Raw genomic sequence first — 18,699 nt, 5'->3', positions numbered from 1 at the left:
AGTTGAGCTGATAACAGAACATATATCATTACAAATTCATTTTCATTAGGTGTAATCTAATTTCTTTACAACAGTCTTTGTGTTCACCAGTTGGAGAGCAAGACGGTAGAATGGGAGTGCTTTTTTATTTAAATACAAATGTTGGATTTTGAACTACCTACCTTTACTGGAGAAAGAGCAAGAGTGTGCGAGAGAGACTAATAGGTTACAAATTAAAGTGGACAGATAGCAGCAGAACATAATACCAAACACATTACCAAATTTGTAGAAAATGTTTATTTTTAATATAACTGATACATCTTTATTTTAAACAAAATGTATCAATTGTTTCCCCCCTAATGTTCTTATCAAAATATTACAGACAATAGTATTATTAAAACCTCACAGACAAACCAAATGTATCTCTTAATTATGACACTTTTTACACCATTTTGATCTTTTGGGATAATAACACCCAAGCCCAATATAGAGTTGCAACTGAGGTCACAGGCATACTCTTAAAAATATTTAGTGCACAGATTGCTAACTACTTCACTTAGTTATTCTTTGTGTACACTTCTTGAATATATAAACATACATGTTTATAAGTAGCAATAAGCTCAAAAAACCAAAAAAAAAAAAAAACTTAGAACACTCAGTCTGTTAATTCATCACTGTGACATTCACTTTCGCATTCCTTTATAGTAACTTCTTGGATATGGATATGTGCTCGTAGCCTCGTAGGTTTGACATTCACAACAAAATTTTAAGTATTTCATAATTTTAGGAACTGTTAGAAATTTAAAACTTATCAGATGCCACAAAATCATTCAATGTTGTGTGAAAATTGGGAATGTCATGAGTGAACAACAAAACTATGCATGAGATTTCAGAGAAGTTTATACTAATATTGGAAAAAAAAGTACATCAGCTATGCAGCAATAATTCTTAAGAATTTTGCACACTTATGATAAAAAAAAATGTGGACAGGTGTCTAATGAACAGTCCTCTGATAGTTTTCTGTTAGAAGTGAAGTGCTCAGTGATCCTTAGAAATGTTATCATGCCATCAGACATTTTAGAACAGACGGATGTCCATGCTGCTGTCCTGAAAGACAAAATTGAAGGAAATTTTGAAGGAACTTGAACACTCTTTGTTATCCCTGTATTGTCAGTGTTGTTTCATTGCAAAAGACGTCAAATTAAAGATGTGCGCATCTGTAATTGCATGCCCCCTTGTGTGTGTGTGTGCGTGCACACCCACACACACATAATTTGGTTATGTAGACCTAATTAGGTGTGTGCGTGCACACCCACACACGTAATTAGGTCTACATAACCAAATTGTTTGATATGTAGTGTGAGTTGGTCTTCGACAAAATCTTGGATAAAATACTTCACATTTCCATAGACAATATTAGAATATCTGTACAGGGATGAAAATTTACTATCCTGGACAAAATACGACATTTAAGATCATACATGATACTTATAAAACACAAGCTGAAATATTTTCATACTGTAAGCTTACAGTCAACCTGGACACAGGCCTTCATCAGACTGATGTCAGCAGATATTGTTACTAACTGACCGCATTTTTGAAAATTATCATACGTATAAGACCCAACTACCAAGCTAATGAACATTTTTGCTAACAATGGTCAAGAGTTTAGTAACCTTGTCCTTCTCATCTGCCTCCTTTGCTTTCTGGCAGCTTGCAGGCAAGGAAAAGACACTGGGGTCCTTGATTCCTGCTGAAACATTAGTCACTCCTTGCACCGACATCATGCCAACTGAAAGTTCATCAGAAAAAAAAAAACGTTATTTAACTAGCAGAGATGAAATTGGGGCTTACAGGGCTCGGCATTGGAACCTGTCCGCCTTTGCAAAAAACAAAAAGTCTCTAGCATTTACAGTTCCAGAATTAGAGAGAGTTTTCAGTTTCGGTATCTAATGGCTGCTTCTCCCATGAAAATGCACCGATTGACCCCAAACTCCCAAAGATGAAAGGAGTTCCTGATTGTAACCCCTCACTATAATATGAGAGCTTAGGTCTGCGTAGTTTCTGAAAATTGGTACAAAAATATTTTTTGTAGAAATTTCCAATTTTTTAAAAATTTTGGCCCATTTGACCTTGAAATAAAGGTCTAAAGTCAAATCCAAGGGCATATTTGGAATCTCCACATGACTTTTGGTCAGACTTCTGAAGTAATTTTCCCCACAGTTCCTTTAAACAGGGGGTTTAAGTTGAGATTATATGTGACCTAAATCAAAGAGATGGGGACACAGGTCCTTGCAGTCTAGGAGGAGAAGCGATAACGGTGACTTGTATCCCACATCACCCTGCGGAGCCAACGGAGCCGGCGGAGCTGTACGAGAAGGGTTTAACTAAAACCATGAGAACTGCCAGCATACACGCTGGTGGTACTAATTAATCACTGATAAGGACAAATAAGGCAAACATGGGGTCAGATGATTTTGAGCATGGATCACCCTACCCCATTTCTTCTTCTTATTTTTTTTTGGGTGGGGGGGGGGGGGGTGGGGGGTGGGGGAGGTGTGGGGAGGAGATGATAACATAACACCCCATGTCAAATGCACAAGTTTTCACCCCCAGAAAAGTGCCACTTTTCTCTTAGGCTCTGACTGGCATTCTCAAGGTTATCAAAGATAATGCAGCCCTACCTCCTTTAGCTGATCCTTGGAACGTGCTGCCAATGGGAACGCAGTCTTTGGCAGTGACTTGTGTGTAAGACGTCCCCATGAGAGAGCTGGAGTTCATGAAGATGGCCCAGTTGTTGACTTTAATGCTATCGTCACCAAGTCCCAACACAGCACTGCCCATGAATTTGGAAGTCTCTGTGATTATATAGAATAATGATTTTCACTGACTTTGCAAATATGTTAAACTGGTGAAAGAATTTTTTTGTTAACAAATACTTTCCCCCCACTGTTTTCCTTTGCTGATAATAAAATATTAATATAAATTATAATTCAATTATTAGATAATCAGACATTTCAAAATTATGATCTGTGAAAAGATTGCATCTTTTTAAAAATAAATGACAATGCTTATTTCAGCTTTTTTTAAAAAATAAATGGCAATGCTTCTATAACATTTTAGTTATTATAAGACTTATGAAAAATTGTGTATTGAAATAAATATGAAAGAGTCCCAAACTCCTCTTATTTCTTTAATAATTCAAAATAGAGCACAGATTTAAGCTGTCAGGGTCAAAGGTAAAGGTCAAAGGCTATACACACTTGGGATGCAGCCCATCCATGGTTGTGTCAGCTTGCTCTTAACACATGGACCACCATTGGTGATCTGGTATTGTACGCCCTGCAAGAAAATTATTAAAGATGCATACAAAGTCAATTTTTTGTCACAAAAATCAACCAAATACCAGTATATAGTTTCAAGTAGTATAACTAAGAGAATTGCCAAAAGGCATTGTTTAATTTTACCCGAAAATGATGTTTGAACGGAATTTTCTGCTGGCATTCTAAGGTGTATGTCAATGGGGCATAAAAGTAGGTCACGAAAGTAGGTTAAATTTCCAACCAAAAATTTAAAGAAAAGAGCAGTCTAAAGGTCTTTTATGGCTGATAGAGTGATCTATTCAGTGTATCCCTTGGCATGTCGAATTTATGTGAGTCGTATTAGAAAATAGTAGAAGTGGTTTACATGTGTTACTGGGAATCCACGCTCCACCGATGCTCAGTTCGTATGTACCTTTAAGATGACTGATGAGGTTTTTGAAAATAAGTCCATAAATACAACAACAATGAGCTAGTTGGGGACGCTTAAATATTCACCACCTTTTTTCGGTAACTTCATGTAATGTCCTTGTTTATAGTTAGTAATTCCTTATAATCGTTGTGTAAAGTCTAAAGAGGTAAAGAAGTCTTAACCACTGGTATAACATTGTAGTAAAGATCTATCTTACTGCTTTAAAATCCTGTAGCAATTGGAAAGTTCCCTCCTGTTGGTCATAGTACCACTGACCTCTATGAGCCACTTTTTTAAGATTAGCGTCCATGGACAGCTTCATGATTTGCTGAAAAAAGAGAATAAATGGGATGATATTCATAATCTTGAAAGTATTATTGACTAGAATACATTTTGATATATCACCTTATATTTGGACCCCTCTTAACTGGTACAGTGTAGAATAAAAAGGTTTGAATAATTAAATGGTATATATACAATACTAGGTATATTGGAAAACCATTTAAATGAACTGTTATATATATATATCAAATAAATTTGTGATTAAAAGATGTTAACTGATAGCAGAATAGTTCTTTATATTATTGTTATTTTGTTTATAATCCCTGAGATAGAATTAACCTCTGTACTTGCTGTATTATGTGAAAAGTTGGGCATTTAACTATGGAAGCCCCTTGCACCCCCCTCCCCCCCCCCCCCCCCCCCCCCCCCCCCCCCCCAGGACGTACTACCATTCCTGTCACGTACCGTACGTAGTCTACTTCCCACTACTTGGTGCAGGTGACATTTGACCATATACTACCCCCAACTTAGGGTGCTTTCCCAGAGATTTAGATCGACCTAACTCCCTGGGGGTTCACGCTATAAATTGCAGTCAGCCGAGCGGGCACCATACTAGTAGTTAATTACCCCCTTACAGCTTTTAGTAGGCGGGACAGACGCTTAAGCCGGCCAAGCTGACAGTAATCTAGTGAGATTCCCCACAGGGATAGATCGATCTAAAAATCTATGGAAATGGGGTGTAACCCTAACCTAGCTGTACTGTACTAATCGTGTACCCGCAGCTACACCATAATCATATGGGGCCCCCGACTTCCATTCCTGTGACACCAGCTTTAGCTAGTGAACGGCATCGTCATAAACTTTATGATAAAGGCTGCTAGCGAAGCGGAAACGTGAGATTGTTAATATTCGGGTCAATTTTAAGGAAAAAAAATTTGCAAACAATATTTCTTATATAATCTTTATCCTACCGCGGCCCTGTGCCCTTGACCTGCGACGTTCTGTCCCTGGCTTTGAGCGACATTTCCTTCCCATTGCGGCGGTGTACAGCACGGCTGGGGAGGCTGGGACATAGCAGGAACCACGATGATCAAGACGCTGAATACTGCGATGGCGGTCTTCATCTTCATTAAACTCGACTCTTGTCACTGTCAGGAGCGTCGATTCTTAACTGCTGTGGTTATTAGTGTCACCGTTTTTTATAGGTAGAGGTAGTTTCGCAATGCCGGGCAGCTGATCCGTGCTTGTGAACAGAAGGTTAGTCGAGAGTGAGTCGGATTTATTTTGAACGCACTGTCAGATCTCGCTTGTTTACCAGTGGAAATAACTGTAACACTACATGCCGGTCTCGTGACTCTGGACCGTACTCTCCTGACAGCTGCCTCTTTTTCAATGTTTATTTCTCCGAATCGATAAGACTGTTTGGCATTTTGTGTAAATAATTAAATAGAGTTGTTCAAAGTATTACAGGCTTTATATTTAGATATTGTGTAACATGCCAGTGAGCATGATACAAGCTCTTTATTTGGAGCTATAAAAAATTGGGTACACAAAAGATTAATTGATATTATAAATAATAATTAGATTAATAAATAACAATTTATAGAAATTAAAGCATGATATGACAATGACAGATAATTTTAATTATAAATGTTTTTCAGAAGGTATTATGATTTAAAATACCATGTAAGAAAAAAAGGTGGCAAAAAAGTAGAAATCTTAAAATGGTATTAATTTATATTAGTACATTAATTAATTCTTATATTAGTACATTAACTAATTGTCACCTTTTTTTATTCTTTCGCTGATTTTTCCTGGTCATTTCATAGATATCAGTGAATAATTAAATACGTGAAAAAAAAGAAATAATTACAATATTTTAATATTTACCATATTTATTTTTCAAATTGTAAAACTGCTATATAGAAGTTCTGATCTGTGGGGTAAGTGTCATATAATAAGCTCATGCTACATATTCTAGCACAGGGATACCATATATTGGGCTTTGATGAAAGGGATTGCTTGTCTTTACAGTCTGTTGTCATGGTTACCATTCGGGGGAGGGTGGGGGGGGGGCAGGCCTACAGTGGAAAAACAAACACAAGTGGTTCTTCTGGAGAGGATAAAAAACTTCTTTTGCAATTTAAAGGTAAACATAAAATGTGTATTTAGATTATTGTAATAAATTTATGCTAATTTATGCATTGATAGAGCATGTCTCTATGGATAACAATTTTTCTTTTAGCCCAAAGAACATTCATCACAAGTTGGACATTTGTACTATAAAATGCAGCATTTGACCCCTCAACAAGCCTCTACTAGTTTCAAAGTATGTACTAGCTGGGATTGTGAGCTACCCTTCAATTGAGGAAATCTATAATTATTTTTTTTTTTATCAATTAAGAAAGAGGCATTGGGTATTGGTATGGTATGTGGAGAATTTTTAATCTAATTGCTCTACTTTAGTCTTCGTGTTCAGAAATTGGACAGCTAGACTGTAAAATGGGTGTTTTCTGTGCAAATGTTGGATTTTGAACCAACTATCTTTACTGGAAAAATAGAGCGAGAAAGAGAGTATGCTATGTTAGTAATTTGTGAACAGATAGCAGCTCATAATACCAAACACATAACTAAGTTTCAAGAAAATGTTTATTTTTATATAACTGATACATCTTTATATGAAACAAAAATGCATCACTTGTTTCCCCCCAAATTTTCTTATCAAAATATCACAGACAATAGTATTGTTAAAACCTCACTGACAAAGCTCTTATGACACTTTTTACACCATTTTGATCTTTTGGGATAATATAATTTGTATAAATCTCGACTGCAGAAAATTTTTACTGCTGATGCAGTGATCTTCATAAAAATAAATTTGCCAGTGCTGCAAGGCAAAATGTGTGATTTGACACCAGATATCACTGAATTTCCTTTTTATTTTTTTTTCAAGACCGGCTATTCAATTATAAATGTTTCCTTTATTCAAAAATATTTTATGAAAAAAAATTATTGATTCACTTATATCTATTTCCTTCATCAGCTGACTTTATAATATTTGAATTACAAACACAGAAATGTTAAATATGGATTCGTTTTTTCTTATCAAACATCAAAGCAGTCAATAATCCTGAATATCAAATGATATTGTTTCTGGAATGTTTACCACATTGTTCTCAGCTGGAATTCGAATTTCAGTGTCACATGATCTTGTAACGGATCAACTGATTGGTCAAGTCAGGGACCTTGACCCAGACTGTCACTGGTCAACTCACTTAATTAAGTAAGCAAATACTTGACTTGTACATCCAGTGCTTGTGGATAAAAACTCAATATTTTTTCTGGACAATTTTTGTCATAATCTCCATTGCATGATGTTAACTTTGTCAGTGGTTTCTTAGAGACCCCCCTGCCCAAATCCCCCCCCCCCCCCCCCCAACCTCCTCAGCTACCTCCCGTCATTAGAGCCTGGTAATACTTTCACATTGTGGCAGTTGTTTTGTCTGTTGTTATTTCCCATCTCTTTTTTCACCAACGTCTCTTCAAACTGTTCAAGCATTTCAATCAGCGCGCGTTTTTTGAAGCGCGAGGCTTCATGAATTACGTCTCTAAGAAATGTCAGTTTGAGGTCAAGGTTGCCTTGGATACAGCCGAGATGTTGAAACAATGGGGCATAATCTGGAAAAGAAGAGTTATTACAAGTGAATGAGCAGTGAATAAGCTGCAATCAGAATAACAATGCAGAAAAAAATTTAAATAGTTTTAAGTTCTGTTTAGGTGAACAAAACTTATTTCAAATGGGATTAAAACAACTTCAGAATTCCCTCATGGGCTCCTGTTATCACACTATGGTTAAATGCAAAATACGTACTCATAGCCATCATAATAATACAAACCAATTCACTGTGACAACAGCAAATTATTTATAAAGAAATGTTATCAATTAATTTCTGATAAGTGCAAAAATTATCAAAAGCAAATACATTGTCCAACTTGAAATCTTACTTTTTCCAGGTTGTTTCACTTCCCGAACGACCAATCGTCGTAATTTTTTATTATGCGCTATCGCCTGAGCTTCTTGTTTCTGTTGCTGTAATTTTGACATGGGTGAAAGCCTCCCCCTAAGATTGTCCTCTTCTCCCTGCGATGTGTAACCATCTAATACTATGGTTGGGGGCGAGAGGGAATTGGTGTCACTGTTCACAGATTCTGTGTCTGAGGCATCAAAGTGATTGTTCATTTCTATTGGTTCAGGAGAGGCATTCTTGATCACATGGTTGTTGTCCTTGGCAATCAGATTGTTGTGATTTGTTTCTGAAAAAAAGACAAATACATCAGGAAAAAAATTCAAACCATTTTGTGAACTCATACCTAATTATATTTAGGAATGCATTCAGATCAGCCACGTTTTAGAAGACTTCTCCATGTACTTTAAATACAGCACGGACTAATTCAGTAATCACAATATGCATCTTTCCAAAAACCAATAAAACACCTGCTGCAAAAGACATAAAATTGCCATGCTTGAAAAAGGAAAATTATTACAAATAGTTAGAATTATATACTTGGTTTCAGAATGTGAAAATGTCACAATTACCTTGTTCTTTGACTTTAGAATCGTCACATTTCTGGGCTTCCATTTGTTGCCCTATGGAGGGGGACCCTGGACGCCATTTTATATCTTTGGGGAGAGGACCTGGATATTGTACAAAATAAAATTTCACTTTACACACAGCTCTTTTTTTCCAAAATAATATGGCTAAATTCAAGATGCCAAATGTGAAAATTAATGCATTTTCCTACACCTTTATTTACCTGTTAACGCAATATACCACTGCTGCAATCTTACAATTATTATCTTTCTCCTACAAAAGTTTGCACTGCATTCAAAAAACAATTTTAATCGCTAATTGGTCAATAAGCTTTTAATACATACAGGTGTTATCAAATTTGACAGAAATGATGAGATGACCTGCATGGGTGACTTTAAAAGTATGTGCCACACAAGCAGTTAGAAAATGTGTGATATAATACTCATAACTCTCTAACCTAGAGACAAACAACACAATGTTAGCTTTACTTCAAAATAAAAGACAAAAGACCCAAATAAATCTTATCCACAAAAATATTTAGAAATCTAATGGATGAACATAATCTATGTTTTGCTGCAGACATGAAAAACAAAAGGGATTAAATTCATTCTTATTCCTTTAACACATTTGTTTCACTCATATACTGCTACCTTACAGGTCCTTGGTGCTCTTGTTATCATTAAATTCCCTTTTCAAACACTTACTTAATTTTATTTTTCAATCAATAATACAATGCTGATACTATTTTCTTTGTAATGCAACAAAAAAATGTAAGATTTCATGCAGCTGTGATTGGACAGATATGATATAATGTCCAGGATGGATATGTCCAGGACAGAATATAATGTTCAGGACAGACAATGTCCAGGACAGATATAATGTCCAGGATGGATATGTCCAGGACAGATATAATGTCCAGGATGGATATGCCCAGGACAGATATGTCCAGGACGGATATTACATCCAGGATGGATACTCACCAGGTTTCCGTCTCTTGGGGCCTGGAGAACTGGGCGGAGATTCTAAGGAACGTTTCATTTTCTGCTGCCCTGGCATTGCCTCATCTGCTTCGTCTATCATTATATTCTGTGGGGAGAACATATATAATGAATAAAATAAAAGAGGATAGATCTAACAGAATAGATACATATGGTCAAACCCCTAGTGACATTATAGCAGTGCTACAGTTAATGGCTACAATATAATGTACTAAAATCTCTCACTCTCTGTATTCACCCCTCTCCCTCTCTCTGTATTTACCCCTATCCATAACCCTTCACCAGGAGTTTCCCCAGGAATTGGAGTACAGGAAGTCCAAAATGTTGATCTGTATTTTGGCCATCAATTTACAGGTAATCTAACTACAAATGTATCATCACCCTCTAAAAAATTCATGTCCAGCTGTATTTGAAAATATAGGCCAGAGGTCATCTAAATGACGGCTGGACAACTCACAGGGAAAACTCTCTACACTTACAAACACCAAGTGGCTGTGACATTTAAGTTAGCCAAATATCCACAAGTAAACCCTAGTTGTACTCACTTTATTAACTTTGAAGGGATTTCCAAACATATGTAACCTGACAGGTTGTGTGTCAATCTCTCTCAGCGGCTGCGGGGCCTTCTTCAGATATTCCTGGTAGTTGCCCATCTCTTGGACTGGTATGCTGTGCATTTGATCTGGAAAAAGAACACGATGTTGACCAATACTGTTAATACAGGGTTCTACTGGAGGGGGGGAGGGGGTGTAGTGATCACAGTTCAGGAGAAATAAAATCCTCAATTCACAGTAAATAAAACTTCATTCATGTCTCACTGATAGAGCAAAGCGAAAACCCTGAAAATCAGGAATCACCAAATATAATGACTTCATTTCAAGAAGGGCGAAGAATACAAAGCTGCATTCACGAGTTACAAGGATGGGGATTCACTGATCATGTTAAGTAATGTGAACATTTCATGCACCTAGCAAAATAAAAAAATCAAAAATCTCTAACCACCAGTATAAGTAACAAAACATTTTTTAGGGCAAAGTATCAATTCTGCTGTTGGTACTTACCGTCATCCACGAGGCGGGTGCCCGTTGGTGAGGGCTGTAAATAATTGGCACGCATCCGGGATATTTGATCGAGAAGATCTGTCCTTGGTATGTCAAAAGGATTCCTGAAATGACATTTTATCTTTTATTAAATGTAAACTTTATATAAATACTTTGTCTGCATACAAAAACTTATCAAATTCTCTGGCTGAAAACATACAACTGGTGTTGAATTAATAATATTGATTATCAGACTGACAATATCAAATGAATATATTAACAGCAAAATTAGGCTTTACTATGAGATTTTCTCATGCATACATGATATTTTATTTTCTTGACTGAATTTGTATCCGGGGTTTTGGCACAAGAAAGTCAAAGTATAGAACAGTCTTGCTTCCTGCCCAGACTGGTTTCAATCTTTCCCCAAACATGGACGGCTCATTGTCACTATTTAGGCACAAGAGCTGTGGCTTTGGGGTTATTGGCAAATACTGTAAACAGACTTGTGGCTGAATTTTTTTTCTTGAACTGATAATGATGTGAGAGAGTGAGAAAGAGAGACAGGTCATTAGACATGCACTTTGATGAGAGAAAAGAATAAATAAGAGGATGAATTAATGGACACTTAATAAATGTGGCCATTTTTAAATACTGATTTACATATTTATTTATCTATTAATTCTTTATTGATCATTTATCTATTATTTTTACATGATATAATAGGTTTAATCTAAAGTATATAGAATTAAAGAAAAAGTCAAGCTTCCAGTTGAAAAAAATATATATTGCCTTTCATTCCAAGACCCTCTTTTTCTCAAAAACATTTTGAAAATGCAAATTTTTTATTCTATGTAAGAAGTAGAGCAGGCAGCCCAGCATACCTATACATCTGTGGTTTAATATCTCTGTCAGGAACACCCAGACTGAAGCCACTGTATTCACTGAGCTGTTCCTTCAGCACAGAGATAGAGCCCCCGTAATGTTGCATTAACTGCTGCAGGTCCTTCCGCTCTAAAAGTGACGTCTGGGACCTAGTGAGTAGAGCACAATAAGTTAATTCCACTGATTAAAATATGATCTTAATAATAATACAGAATAACAGTTTGGCCTGCTTATTTGACAATAATTGATTCAGAAGTTTGAGCATTTGCTTTCAACCTGGAACCATAATAGTAAAGAAAAACGCAATACTTGATGTAATAATTATAATCTTATTTCAACTTTTTAAAGCAAAACTTAATCATGGTTTTCTATCATCTTTTCCTCAATCATATTTTAAAATCTAATGACAATCACACAGAATGCTGAATATCTAACAGTAAAAATGAAATCTGCCTCTAGTTTTAACCTTTGGCTGCAAGCACTCTTTTAATGAAATAAAATTATTTTAAAATTAGCAATCTATTAATTTTATCCCAAGCCTCACCTTGACTGTACTTTGATTCCTTCATGCAGAGGTATTTTCTGTCCAACAGAGGCTACCAGACGGTCGTAATCCTGCTTGGCCTGGTTCTTCAGTTTCTTGAGGTAGGAAATGACGCTGTAGCTAAGACAGTTTTCCATGTTCTCGGGTACGAGGTTGGGAACACCCATACGACTAAGAGCTCTCCGCAGTGGCTATAATATACAAATGAGGGCTGCTATTTTATCTCATTTTTTATTTTTTTGAGACAAGTGTTGACAAATAACTACTAATTTAGATGAAAAAAGTTTTGCCTAGAATAAGGGATATATTTGATTGATTTAAATTTGCTATCATAAAGTTTGAACATTACTGAACACCCTAACCACATACAACTAAAACTTTTAAATAAAAATATAAAATTGTCGATTAACTGAGGTATTTCCAACTAATTTTATTGTAGTGTCAAAATAAATAACTGAAAAACTTCATGGCAATGTACAAGTTTCTAAAATAAACAGACCTTATCTGAAAGTCGTTTCCTTGTAAAAAAAATAATAATCAAATCACTTTGTTTTTGCAAAGTTCTAAAAATAAATGACATAAGCTAGTAATGCATTTCAGTTGCCACACAATGCCAGACTGTCTGGATTTACAGAGATTCTAATCAATCGGCAATACAGTTCCAAGAAAAGGCAAGAAATGATAATGGATTTGGCACAAGAAAGTCTACTACAGATAAAATGTCTCTTGTTTCCTGGCTAGACATCACATAGTTATTAAATCTTTCCCCAAATTTAGACTGCCCATTTTTTAACTTTGGATACAGCTTTTACTGAAGAGAGGACAGCAGTTGAAAAGACAAGAGGGGGGTGGGGGTGGGGGGAGGGTAGGAAGTAAACATTCCCGAACACTCTGAAAATGCCACCACTTACCCCTGCATAGTACACTGGCATGGTTTTGAGATAGTTGTCAAACTGCTGCCGCCATCTTTGGTTAGGTTTCAGTTTGTGGACTTTGAATAGATCTTCTGCAGGAAAACATCACATAACAAGGACGTAAAAATACTAAAACCTTGCATACCAGGTATTATTAAAATTTCTCTGTCAAATTTGATAAAACTTACTCCACCACACTGAAAATTCACTATTAAGAAAGAAGTACAGATTTTGAAATGTTATCTTTTCATTTTTTTAAACCAAACACTAAATTACCCTTTTTAACTGAAAGAAAAATTCTGTGGAATCCTTTCTAGATCAACTGCAGCGTAAACATGCATTTCCACAAATTAACATAATTCGTACTATCAACCTCTCTCTCTCTCTCACACTAACAGACATATGCATTATGCATGAAAGCACACAACAGCTGCTCACTTACCAAGTAGAGGCAGCAACACTGGGTAGTTGTATGGCATCACTATCAGATTGACCATGGTGAGATTACTACTGGGCTTTAGATAGCCAAACGGATGACCAATGTCGCTGTATTTGGCACTATTGCTTACAAACACCTGCAATGTATAACAGGGACAATTAGGACATTGAAGTGTTATTTTCAATGATTTATTCAAACAAAAAGAGACAAAAGTAAATAAATCTACATTTAACTACAGGAGAAATGAGGGCATTGAAACATAATGGAATAACAACTATATAAAAACAAATTAAATCTTTTTTGTGCTGGTGACAGATTTTAGTATGTATTTTCAGTGGGGCACACATTAATAAATTCATCTAGTAGTACCTTTTTTTAACTGTTATGATACTAGAGGAATGACAGACAGATCATTTAACAACACTATGTGTGTAGTTTATAATGACTGATTTATTATAAATTATAATTATTCACATTTTTATTTTTTAAACATTAATATATCATTCATATTTTACCTGCCAGCAAGCATTTGGCTGTCTCCTCTCCAGGATGTACTGTGTCAGAGGGGACGGTTCCAACTCGTATTTATCAAAGGGGAAATTCTCGACAGCCATAGGATCACAGGGGGTACAGGAAAACTTCACATTAGGGTGGGCTGACCGTGGGGTCTGAAACAAAAATTTTTTTAAAAACTTATATTTGGGAATAGTCAACATTTTTCATAGTTTCTTCAAACTAATGCTGAGTGGATGCAGCTCCTGTTAAAAGGTTTCCTTTATTTCAGTGTTCAGCAAGAATTTAGCTGGTGTTTGAAAAAACATCTTCAGTATCAATTTTGAGTGCATTACAAAACCAGTGCCATTTTTTTTTTGCTGAAAAAGTGGACTAATAAGCTAGAAATAACCAAACTTTCAAGGATCTTTTGAATGCCTGTCAGATTTCAACTGATTACACTTACCAAGGTGGGACTGTTCAGGTCGGGCCAAAAGTTCTCTGGAATGGGCCAATGACCAATCATATATCCTTTTTGTGCGGACCTGTGGACATAGATCAGCCTGCGGCAGTTCTGCCAGGCATTGTTAGCGTTGGTGGGGGTCTGGGAACGTCGCTTTTCTTCTGGTACTGGGTTGCGCACGTCAAGCATATTGCTGTCCAGATTTTCTACATGGAGAAAGAAAATTATATGTAAAAATGTGTCTCTCCTATTCTGTACTTTCAGATTAAATATTCCTTCCCCTTCTCAAAAATGAAATGGGTTTGGTTTATTTAAAGTTACAAAATTCAGGGTTGAAAATGAAATTCCAGTTGCAAGGATGAGATAAAGAATTCACTATTGGAGTGAGAATCAGAATCCTAACACTTTCCTCAATATACCATGCTTGTAGCAAGTATTACAAAAGATTTCTGTGTTTCACTCAATATGGGGATGGGTCAAAAGCACAAGTGATTCAAAGAGATCAGATGTCAAGAATTAAGCAAATGAACCATTTACCTTTTGTTGCATCCTGACCATTTTCTAATTTTGCTGAAAAATTGAAAAGCATCTTTGAAGAAGTTTTGTTCTTAACAACTAGTCTCAGCTAAACCAAAAATGTCATCAAATGTACCAAACCATAAATAGACAACAAAAGTTTCTAGCTCCATCACAGAGACAGTTCTATATTTCGATATGGCTTACTCAAAATTATGCACCGATTTAATAAAATTCATAAAAATATTGTCACAGAGGTAATTCTCCAACCTATTCTGAAGATAATCAGATTGTTACCCTCTGTATTCACAGGACTTGGGTCTGCGCCAATCTTCTCAAAATTTATCACAACTCCTGGCTGCACTTTCTGAACGACAGACTCCAGGCACTGGACCAACATACGGTGATTGGAGATACAGTAAGAACGACCTGAAAATAAATATGAATTTAATGAAAAAAAAAATATATATATAAGATTCAAAATATCACTAACCTGGATGAAAAAAATTCAGTCAATAATTCAAAATACCAAATCATTCACATGCATATGATTAAAAATCGAAACCATTAAAGGACAACTCAGTGGGTTAGATTAATGTATAGAAGCAGGTTGTATGTAAAACTTTGATCAGATTTGTGTTTTGGGAGATTGTTTATTATTATATGAATAAGTCTGGGTCACAAAAGTCCTGTTAAGACAACTAGAATAAAGAATTAGAAAACGAAAACTATTTATCATGATTTCGGAGCACAGCCAGAAGTACTTCTGGCTGAAGGTCACGACCTCGATTTTCCCACGCTTACGACCAATCACAGCAGGCTTCAGTCAGAATGAGATAGACGTCACGACTACACAGCGAAACTTGTAAGACATGTAAGTGCCGCCTGTCCATCTTTTCGGTACATGTACCGACCAAAAACAGAAAACGTAAAGCCCAAAACGCTCTTATACACGTAACCAACTTTGTATGAGCACAGATATTGTCATTTATTGTGAACAGGATAATATGATAATCAGACACACTTGAGACCTGTGAAGCGCATACTCACGTGTCGAGGAGTAGTTTCGCCATTGCCTCGTATGTGAGTCCTAACTCAGCTTTAAGTGTCCTCCACCGCCCCACCTCCCTCCCAACATACACAGTCTGAGTGCTTCTTCGTCTGTCTCTTATTTTCTTTCGTATCTTTCGAACTGGAGTGGCTATTTTCTTTCGCCCCCTTTTGTCGCTCTCCTGTTCAGACTTGACGCGCGTCTGAGCCATGTTTGCTGTTTTGGCGCCAAATAGTAACATCCGGGTCCCAGCCGTAGTACTTCATTCATAGTAAACCGCGAGACTTAGCGAGAAATTGCGCGTTCTGAAGCCGTACTGTGAGGTGGTAGCTGAGTATTTAAGACGAGTCGTCTTTTATTATTAAATGGAACTTAAAAACGGTATTAGGTAGCTTCATTTTCTGAACGGTTTTGGATAGGATATACCTTGGTCATTATGGGGAAATTGGTGAGTTTTCCAGGAAAATTCATTTTCGTGCTATTTTAAGGGTTTAACGCGCTGAGACTGTCTTTAAAAATATTTTTGGGCTTCATTCTAACAAACTATTACTTTCTAGACATGCAGCAGATTGAATTAACTTCTCAAAATACTTCAGACTATCCCCTCCAAGTTGAAAAAAAAAAAGAAGAAAAAAAAATCTACCGTATCCTCCTACCCCCAAACTTACCCCCTGTCACTTCACACATCTCATCAATGAGGGAGTCCTCCGCAGAATGAATGTACGACAATCCCTGCAGCGCACTCTCTGGGGGAGGTGTGGCTGGCATACGAAGTACGATACCATAGAGGCGCTGATCCCAGCGAAAAGGCTCCCTCGTCAGCTCGCTTCCTGGCACCAAGTTATTCATAGGGAGATTCAACTAGAATCATGAGCAGGAGAGAAATTCTCATAATAATATAAAAATAATTATAGTATATTATTATAACTTATCTCAGTTGGTTAATACAAAATATTTATTGGGATCTTTATTTGCACCTGATATTTAATGGTTTTGTAATCTACATTCTAAAAAGATATAATTATAATTATAGCGCTCCACTTAATTCTCACTTGCAAATGCTTCTTTTTAATTCGATACCAATTCATACAAAATGGCCTAAACATTCAGTCTGGGATGGGATTAAATAAGGCAATTTTATCCAAATGCTATATCATATTATGTTTAAATTTGGCTTAGGAAAATATAAAAAATATTTCACTGATTTCTAGTTAAAGTAATCATCAATGTAGTTTTTAAATGTTTGATTTGGGTCAGAAGTGTTTTCAGCCAGAGAGTGAGTGCCATACCTCAGTCTGGGCTCCTATAGAACTTGTCAACTTCTTTCCATCAGTAAAGCAGATTATCACAGCAGGTTCCATAAAAAATGGACATCTTCCCTGAAATCAAGATATATAACATAAACATAAGAGAGAAACAGTAAAATTTACCACTTATTTTCTGTTCTTTAACTGCAACATTCACTTTAAGTCTTGTATGTCTTCTTAAGTCTTTTTATGTGTAAAAATGGTTAAAAGTGACACTGACCTGTCCGTAGTTGTCCACCCCAGACTGTATCCTGTTCACATTAAGCAAGTCAAATGCATACTTGAGTGATGTCCCCATAGACGTAAGGCCAAAGGCTTCCAAATTCTTCAACTCATGAATAAAAGTGGCATGGCTTTCTTTCCATCCTGCCTGTTGTGTAATTGTAATGAATCAATCTTGACATGTAAATGCATATATATATATATGTATGTCACTGAATGGCTGTATATTGTGTGCACCATAAAAGAAAATGGTCAATAATCAATATACGGAGCATGTTCTCAAGGTGCTTTCTATTTCGTATCCTGTACATATAACATCATGTGGATGAAAAAGTAACATAGATCTAACTCTAATAATAATATTTAAAGTTAAAAATAATAATAACATTTTTATGTTAAAATAATTAATGCAGTTTTCAACTTCAATGGTCCAAGAAAAACAACTGATAACAATACATTTATTTTTTTATAAATTATTTAGCATTAAATAAAAAAATATTGAACACATTTGTCACATTTAGTCAACTTAAAAAACGAAACGCTTGCCACTGGCCAGGAAACTGATTGACGTCATGAATATTCATTAGCCAACATTTCCCACAATCCCCTACAAGCCATCGTGGAAAATGGCGTCGACAAGCGGCGGGGACAATCTGCTGTCGAAAACCTCAAATTTCAATGATAATATGAAGCCAATTGTGTCCACTTTATATGGAATACTTTCACGGATATGGCTTTGACAAGACCACGCCGGCTTTACGTCGATAACCCCGTTCTAAAGGAAGATTATTGAAATAAATTGGTACCTTGACGTTGGCTGGCGGGTCTTCGAAGGTCAACAGCATGTATCGGTCGCCCCTGCAGGCTGGGTCTCGCGATCTAATCTGTGAAAGAAAAGGAACATAAGCTTTTAACTCTCGTCTATCTATTAAGGGAGTGAAATCGGTCTTGTTTTCTATTTAAAACGCGTACCTTCATAAAATTTTCCACTGCCCCCTTTGTTACATCTAGCAATGTGGTCCCCAAATACGTGCGTTGATTCATCGACCCACTTGTGTCGATGAGAAAAAGGATGATTGTCATTCTTTAGATGAGGTTCTAAAGAATCATTTGGTACCAAATTTGAGTAACCTAAGACTCTGACTGGCCTTGGACGGCCGAATATATTTCCCTTGTCTTCCAGTCGTTCGCCTTTTATGCACTGCTTCACGGCAGTACATACTAAGCCACGTGACCACTGCCG

General features: G+C 36.3%; 2 protein-coding genes across 2 annotated transcripts; both read right to left on the bottom strand.

Moving 5' to 3' along the window:
* Positions 1–257: 257 nt before the first annotated feature.
* LOC106165873 (mammalian ependymin-related protein 1-like) lies at positions 258–5,345 on the bottom strand. Its single transcript, XM_013544237.3, has 6 exons — positions 4,965–5,345; positions 3,929–4,039; positions 3,243–3,321; positions 2,664–2,837; positions 1,656–1,771; positions 258–1,086 (listed from the first exon to the last, which is right to left on the bottom strand). Exons 1-6 carry the CDS (start codon positions 5,121–5,123, stop codon positions 1,057–1,059), a joined length of 669 nt encoding a protein of 222 aa, XP_013399691.2. The 5' UTR covers positions 5,124–5,345; the 3' UTR covers positions 258–1,056.
* A 1,279-nt stretch (positions 5,346–6,624) lies between these two features.
* On the bottom strand, positions 6,625–18,683 carry LOC106166682 (integrator complex subunit 6). Its single transcript, XM_086996792.1, has 19 exons — positions 18,429–18,683; positions 18,263–18,340; positions 17,455–17,604; positions 17,217–17,306; positions 16,596–16,788; positions 15,174–15,305; positions 14,898–14,930; positions 14,364–14,566; positions 13,921–14,073; positions 13,409–13,541; positions 12,964–13,058; positions 12,053–12,243; positions 11,508–11,657; positions 10,645–10,748; positions 10,129–10,265; positions 9,566–9,671; positions 8,591–8,689; positions 7,999–8,307; positions 6,625–7,671 (listed from the first exon to the last, which is right to left on the bottom strand). The coding sequence occupies exons 1-19, from the start codon at positions 18,537–18,539 to the stop codon at positions 7,442–7,444; spliced, it is 2,697 nt and encodes an 898-aa protein (XP_086852918.1). The 5' UTR covers positions 18,540–18,683; the 3' UTR covers positions 6,625–7,441.
* Between the last annotated feature and the right edge of the window lie 16 nt (positions 18,684–18,699).

The sequence above is a fragment of the Lingula anatina genome, chromosome 10, assembly GCF_051362555.1.
Source record: "Lingula anatina isolate TDL-2025a chromosome 10, LinAna3.0, whole genome shotgun sequence".
Taxonomy (NCBI): Eukaryota; Metazoa; Brachiopoda; class Lingulata; order Lingulida; family Lingulidae; genus Lingula; species Lingula anatina.
The sequence above is the reverse complement of the archived record's forward strand: the minus strand, read 5'-3'. Positions and strand labels throughout refer to the sequence as shown.

Coding starts and splice junctions, on each gene's coding strand:
- LOC106166682 (XM_086996792.1), bottom strand. CDS start 18,539: ATGACAATCATCCTTTTTCTCATCGACACAAGTGGGTCGATGAATCAA. Junction 17,307..17,454: donor GGGTGGACAACTACGGACAG/GTCAGTGTCACT, acceptor TCTTGATTTCAG/GGAAGATGTCCATTTTTTAT. Junction 10,266..10,644: donor CACCCGCCTCGTGGATGACG/GTAAGTACCAAC, acceptor TTCTTTTTCCAG/ATCAAATGCACAGCATACCA.
- LOC106165873 (XM_013544237.3), bottom strand. CDS start 5,123: ATGAAGATGAAGACCGCCATCGCAGTATTCAGCGTCTTGATCATCGTG. Junction 4,040..4,964: donor GTCAAGGGCACAGGGCCGCG/GTAGGATAAAGA, acceptor CTCTTTTTTCAG/CAAATCATGAAGCTGTCCAT. Junction 3,322..3,928: donor TGCTACAGGATTTTAAAGCA/GTAAGATAGATC, acceptor ATTTTCTTGCAG/GGCGTACAATACCAGATCAC.